Raw genomic sequence first — 6,793 nt, 5'->3', positions numbered from 1 at the left:
CAAGGCCTGTCAATGACTGGTTATGAAAGATGAAGGAGAGAGTCAAGGAGGGCTGGTGTTGACAATCTGAGGGACTGTCTGCCCTAAGTATTTCTTTGTCTTCAAAAATAAATAAAGAATTGGAATAAATTTATAAAAAAATAACATCTACTCTCTGGTAGATAAGTAGCCAAGTGAAATAAGCAGTTCTCAAAAGCAGATACATGAATAAGCAACAACCATTTGAAAATGTGTTCAAACAGTTTAATAATCTGAATTTTTTTAATTCAGAAATGCTGTCTTACCCTCGCTAATATGGCAATTGGTTTTTTAAATGATAAAATTAAGTTCTAAAAGGCATCTAGAGAATCAGACTCCCACCTCAGATAGTGATAGACTATTCTTCACCTCATTTTCCAGTGACTAGCTTCACATTATGCAACTATGCCCATAAATCCTCTTCCCCTCTTCCATCTTCTCTTTATGTATAGTTTTCTCTCATCAGACTGCAAGTTCTCTGAGGGCCTGAATGAGTTTTTTGTCTTGTTTAGTGTAATGTCTAGCACATAAGATCATAAATGTTCTATCACATTGTTAGTGAGGATGTGAACTGATATAATCTTTTTTTAAAAAGCAAAAGTATTCACATCTACCAACCTACTAGAACTATACCACATGGAGGTTCTTGATTAGGGGGGAAGGATTATCATCACCAAAAAAAATCCAATAATAACTAGGGGCTGGAGGTTGAAAATCAAGTGTAAAGTCCTCCAATGGAGGAGCTAAGTAGTAGCTTTATTTTTTTAAATTGTTATTTATTGGGGCAGCTAGATGGCACAGTGGATAAAGCACCGGCCCTGGAGTCAGGAGTACCTGGGTTCAAATCTGATCTCAGACACTTAATAATTACCTAGCTGTGTGGCCTTGGGCAAGCTACTTAACCCCATTTGCCTTGCAAAAAAAGAAACTAAAAAAAATTGTTATTTATTTAAGGCAGTGGGGTTAAGTGACCTGCCCAAGTTCGCACAGCTAGGCAATTATTAAGTATCTGACGCCATATTTGAACTCAGGTCCTCCTGACTCCAGGGCTGGTACTCTATCTACTTCACTACTTAGCTACCCTCTGGTAGCTTTGATTATGAAACTACTTCTAAACCTAGAAATGATAAATGAAGTAAAGAAGAAAATGTTGGTCTCCTGAACAAATTGTGGTATATGTATGTTATGGAACACCATTGTTTTATTAGAAACCAGGAGGGATGGGATTTTAGAGAAGCATGGAAAGACTTGCATGAACTGTTGCTGAGCAAGACAAGCAGAACCAGAAGAACATTGTAAACCCAAACAGCAACATGGGGGTGATGATCAACCTTAGTGGACTTGCTCACTCCATCAGTGCAACAATCAGGGGTAATTTTAGGGTATCTGTGATGGGAGGATACCATTTGGATCCAGAGAAGGAACTGTCAAGTTTAAACAAAGATCAAGGGGGCAACTATGTGGCACAATGGATAGAGCACTGGCCCTGGAGTCAGGAGGACCTGAGTTCAAATGTGACCTCAAACACTAATTACCTAGCTGTGTGGCCTTGGGTAAGTTACTTAACCCCATTACCTTGCAAAAAACAAAAGAATAATATTTATTAATTAAAAAAAAGACTAAGCTCAAGCTAAAAAACAAAACAAAGACCAAAGATTATTACTTTCAAATTTGAAAAAAAACTGTCTTATGTAATACATAATTTTGCTATCTATTATTTTATTTTTTCCTCAAGATATGATTTTTCTCTCAACACATTCAATTTTGATCAATGTATAGCATAGAAACAAAGTAAAAATTATCAGACTGCCTTAAAAATAATAGGTAAAAACTACTCTTTTATATAATTGGGAAACAAATAAAATATTTATATAAAAAATGTTGGTCTCCAAAAAGAAAATAAACTAAATTTTCAGTAGTGACCCATGGAAAACACCTGCTGTTTTTCCCACTTATATCTACTCCCAGTCTTGCCTGAAAACTGGCAACAGCTGCCAATCTCAAATAGACAAACTGCTAATCTTTACATAAACAAATCCCAAAACTTGAGTATAAAAAAAGTCTCCCAGGTGAAAGCCTCTCACTTACAAGAATGGAGGCAGTAGGAAAGCTCATTTCTTTAGTTCTTTTAACTTCAACATGTCTGGCAGAAAAGAATTTCATGGAGCCTCAAGGTAAGAAAAGCCACTTAGGAGAGCAGGTTGAAGCAAATCATTAAACCCCTGTGACCCTCTGGTTCTCTGGTCTAGAAAAATGAGAATGAGCTCTGAGGGCTTCCCAGCTCTGTCTTGCTGTGGTTCCCAAGTTCTCCGGGACTGAGGCTTCATTAGCCCACATCTTTCTTTGCAAAAACAAAGACAGGATTAGGACCTAATCAACAATACAAAATCCTTCTGAATAGAGGTATTTTCATTGTAACTAATCAGAAGAAATTTTTTACATTACACATACTTGCCTTTGTTATTAATTCACCTGTGTGGCAGTGGGAGATTGTGTGTGTGTGTGTGTGTGTGTGTGTGTGTGTGTGTGTGTGTGAGCATGTATGCATTTTCCACCCCCTCTTCTACCTCTTTTATATACGGAAAGCTCATATGTATTTTCAGCATATAAATTCTAAGGATTGGAATATGAATTTCTGGGCAGCACCAATTCCTCTAGCACTTTGGATCTGCCAATGTCATTTTAAAATTATGCTTGCATTTGATTCTTTCTTTACTACATAGAGAAATAGTTGGAGAGACCAGCTGCAATAATTAATCACTTCAGTGTACTGTCCCAATCAGGCAAATCAAGCTGTGGGGGCCACCTAGGAGAGTTCCAGAAGGCTCTGATCCTGAACCTTGATGCCAATGAAAGCTGCACCTGGACAATAGAAAGACCAGAAAACAAAACTATCAGGCTCATCTTTTCCCATTTTCAGTAAGTCACTGAGTCTCAATTTCCTCAAATTGGGGAAATAATATTTATCATAACTATATCTCAAGGTTGTTTGTGAGACTCAAATGAGATAAGGAATGTCAAGATCTTTGAAAACATAATTAAATCAATATTGACTATTATATACAATGTAATAGGGGAGGATATGGGCCTTCTTTGCCCAGCAGGGGGTGGGGAGAACAAAAATAACATTAAATGTGTTGATTTCATAGGAAATTGATAGTGACATCATTTGGGCTACAAGACTTCTAATTTTCCCATTTGAATACATTACCAAAGCAAGATGGCAGGAAGCACAATCCCAATTCAACAGGCATTTATTAAGCACCAATTATGTTCAAATCTTGATGCTTGGTGCTAGAGATACAAAGACAAAAATGGAATCAATCTCTATGTTCTACTGGAGGGATACAACATTCAAATAGGTAGGCATATACCTGACAATCTGAGAAGTGAGAGAGTTCTAATAGATAAGGGAATGAGAAAGGCTTCCTGTGGCAAATGGGACATGACCTCTACCTGGAAAGAAATTAAGAATTCCAAGAAACAAAAATGGGGACTACTTTCCTAGGCAGATAAGACAATCTATGCAAGGACTTATAGGAAAGAGATAAACTGAAGACTTGGGGGAGCCAAAAATAGACTGCTTTGGATGGAACATAAAATGTTGGAAGGGAAGTGATAAGAAATAAGCCTGGAAAGGCTGGAGAAAATAATAAAGGATTTTAAATGTCAAGCTAGAGACAAGATCAGAATGTAACAGAGGAAGACTATCAAAAGCTAGTTTACTCAAAATGACATACATTTTATTTATATATATGTTACATGACTGCACATGTATGATCTATTATCAGATTGCATATTGTCTCACGGTGAAGGATGAGGAGGGAAAATAACTTGGAATTCAAAAAAATTCTTTAAATGTCAAAAAATTGTATTTATATGCAATTGGAGAAAATGAAAAATAGGAAAAAAAGTTGAAATCTAGACAAACTGCTTAGGCAGTCTGGTAAAATAATTGAAAATATATGTTTCTGTGGAACTCAATTCTAAAATTCTAAATTCACTAAGAAATTATTTTTAAATTTCATCAAAAACTCAGCAATCATATATTTACAATAGGTGCCTCTTTTCTATTCTCCCCCTCTCTCCTTAACTCCTTACAAATCAGCTTCTGGCTTTATCATTACATCAAAACTGCTATCTCCAAAGTTATAATAACCTTTTATTTGCTAAATTCAAGGCTTTTTTCTCAATCTTCCTTCTCTTTGAACTGTCTAAGCTTTTGACATTATTGATCACTCAATACTTTCTTCTTTCTCGGTTTTTCAGACACCACTCTCTCATTATTCTCCTACCTGATAGTTCTTCTAGGTTTCTTTGCTGGGTTCTGTTTTAGATCAGATCATGTTTTCTAACTATAGGAAAACTTTCTAGTGCAGATCTCCTATTCTGTAAACTCCAGTGACTCTGTCACCTCTAAGGTCAAACACAAAATACTCGGTTTGAAGAGCATTCAAAGCTCTTCATAAATTAGTCCATTCCCACTTTCCAATATTCTTATACTTTACTCCCCAGTACAAACTTTTTGATCCAGTGATGCTGGGCTCTTGGCTGTTTTTTGTAAGCTGTTTCTGAAAGACAATAGGGTTAAGTGGCTTGCCCAGCCAGTGCTTTATCCACTGTGCCACCTAGCTGCCCCCCTTGGCTGCTTCACAAATAAAGCACTATCTTTTGCCTCTACTACCGATGTTCCTGACTTCCTTGAAGCTCCCAACTAAAATCCTACCTTCTACAGGAAGCCTTCCCCAACTTCTCTAAACTCCAGGGTCTTGCCTCTGTTTTTCCCTACTTCCTCTAGGTATGGCTCATTTCATATATCTATTTTCATGTCACTTCCCCCCATTAGATGGTAGGTTCCTTGAGGGGAGGGCCTACCTTTTGCCTCAATGCTTAGTACAGTGAATGACACATAGGCAGTTAAATGATTATTGAAAGATTGATGGGGCGGCTAGGTGGCATAGTGGATAAAGCACTGGCCCTGGAATCTAGAGTACTTGGGTTCAAATCCGGTCTCACACACTTAATAATTGCCTGGCTGTGTGGCCTTGGACAAACCACTTAACCCCATTGCCTAGCAAAAAAAGAAAGATTGACAAACTGATTGATGAATTCACTGCTCCGCTGCACCCCTACTTACTCCCTATATGATAAATTGCTTAAACCTCTTTTGGCCTGTCTCCTCATCTACAAAATAAAGTGGTTGATTTAGATTATCTCTAAGATCTCTTCAAACTATGTAAGTCCCTCAATGCAAAAATAAATATTGGTCCCTGATCCCCAAGAGTTTACTAGTACTTTGAAGAGATAAGACATATAGACAGGTAATTGTAATACCAATCTGAATATGTATACAAAGAACATTAAAAAAAATACTCAAAGTCCTTAGGAGGGAGTCCTACTATCTTGGTAGATCAAGGAAGTCTTTTTGTAGTATTACATGCCTCAAAAAGGCTACAAAGGACAAATCAAATTTCAACAAATAGAGGGAAAATGACTTTCTGGGTTGAGAGATGAAGATGTGCAAAGATATAGACACAAAAGGGCAAAGAACAGTGAGCAGGCTAGCTTGACTGTAGCACAGAGTATATATGGGGAGTAATAAAAGAAAAAGCTGGTTAAGACTGTGATACCAGACTATAGCCATTCTTAGGAAGTGAGGACCCATGGAAGATTTTGAGTAGAGATGAGTCCTTTGACTATTGCTCCAGTGACTCTGCAGGATGCATATTGGATCAGGGAATGAGTAGATTCAGGAAAGAAAATCATTTCACAAGTATTTTTTACCTACAGACTTGACCCAGGTGCAAGCTGTGAAGTCGAAAACATTAAAGTTTATGATGGTGCCACCACTGATATGCCTCTCCTCGGGAAAGTCTGCAGCAAAGTTGACTACGTCCCAGTATTTGAATCATCATCTAACAGCCTGACATTTCAGATATCTACTAGCTCTTCAGTAATTCAAAGAAGTGTCTTTGTTTTCTATTACTACTTTTCCTCAGAAAATCGTAAGTTAACACTGATCCATTGAAAGAAAACTTGAATAATAAACCAATAAAGTTCAATAAAACTGAGCATTTATAATGCCCCAAAGTTTCAGGCTAGGGGGTTCTCAAATATGGCTCCAATTCAACAAGTCTGTATTCTTGAACATTATATATATATATATATATATATATATATATATATATATATATATATATATATTTATTATTATATAGGCAATGGAACCTTGCATACAGATCTTCATGATTCTGAAGCTGATTCTCTACCATATCACACTGCCACTCACATACATGCTCTATATAAACAAAATACATGTTTGGAAGGGAGAAAGAAATTGAGGTAGGGAACCCTGAGCAAATGGCTTCCTCTTCCCTAAAAATTCTGGGTTTTCACTCCTTTGCAATTGCTACTGTCAAGGAGCTAAGTCAATGCAGTAAGGGTGGAAAGACTGGGAAGCTTTGTGGTTATTTCACCCTGGACAAGGCTATTTGCTTTTAAGAACATGGTTTCCATCTTTATAAAAGGACAAGAGCATAATACCTTAGTTTAGCTCACAGAACTTTTGTAATTTCAAATGATATAACCTTAAGTGCCTATATTATCTAAAGCAGGGCTGTCCTATCTTACTTTTAAAAGTTTTCATAGAAACACTAGACAATCCATTTTGATTTGTCATTTTAGTGAAAGCTCTGCAGTAGCTCTATTTCCTTTACTAAAGCATTTAATAAACCCACAGGCAGGCCACATAAAAGTACCACAGGCCACATTATGA

General features: G+C 36.9%; 1 protein-coding gene across 1 annotated transcript in view; it reads left to right on the top strand.

The window, feature by feature from the left end:
- The first annotated feature begins 2,110 nt into the window (after positions 1 to 2,110).
- LOC141522689 (CUB and zona pellucida-like domain-containing protein 1) overlaps positions 2,111 to 6,793 on the top strand; it is a 13,260-nt gene continuing 8,577 nt past the window's right edge. Inside the window, exons 1-3 of the mRNA XM_074236197.1 lie at positions 2,111 to 2,192; positions 2,802 to 2,937; positions 5,809 to 6,023. Coding sequence (XP_074092298.1) covers positions 2,111 to 2,192; positions 2,802 to 2,937; positions 5,809 to 6,023 — 433 coding nt within the window. The remainder of the gene's footprint in view (positions 2,193 to 2,801; positions 2,938 to 5,808; positions 6,024 to 6,793) is intronic.

This window comes from Macrotis lagotis, chromosome 4, assembly GCF_037893015.1.
Source record: "Macrotis lagotis isolate mMagLag1 chromosome 4, bilby.v1.9.chrom.fasta, whole genome shotgun sequence".
Lineage (NCBI taxonomy): Eukaryota > Metazoa > Chordata > Mammalia > Peramelemorphia > Peramelidae > Macrotis > Macrotis lagotis.
The sequence above is the reverse complement of the archived record's forward strand: the minus strand, read 5'-3'. Positions and strand labels throughout refer to the sequence as shown.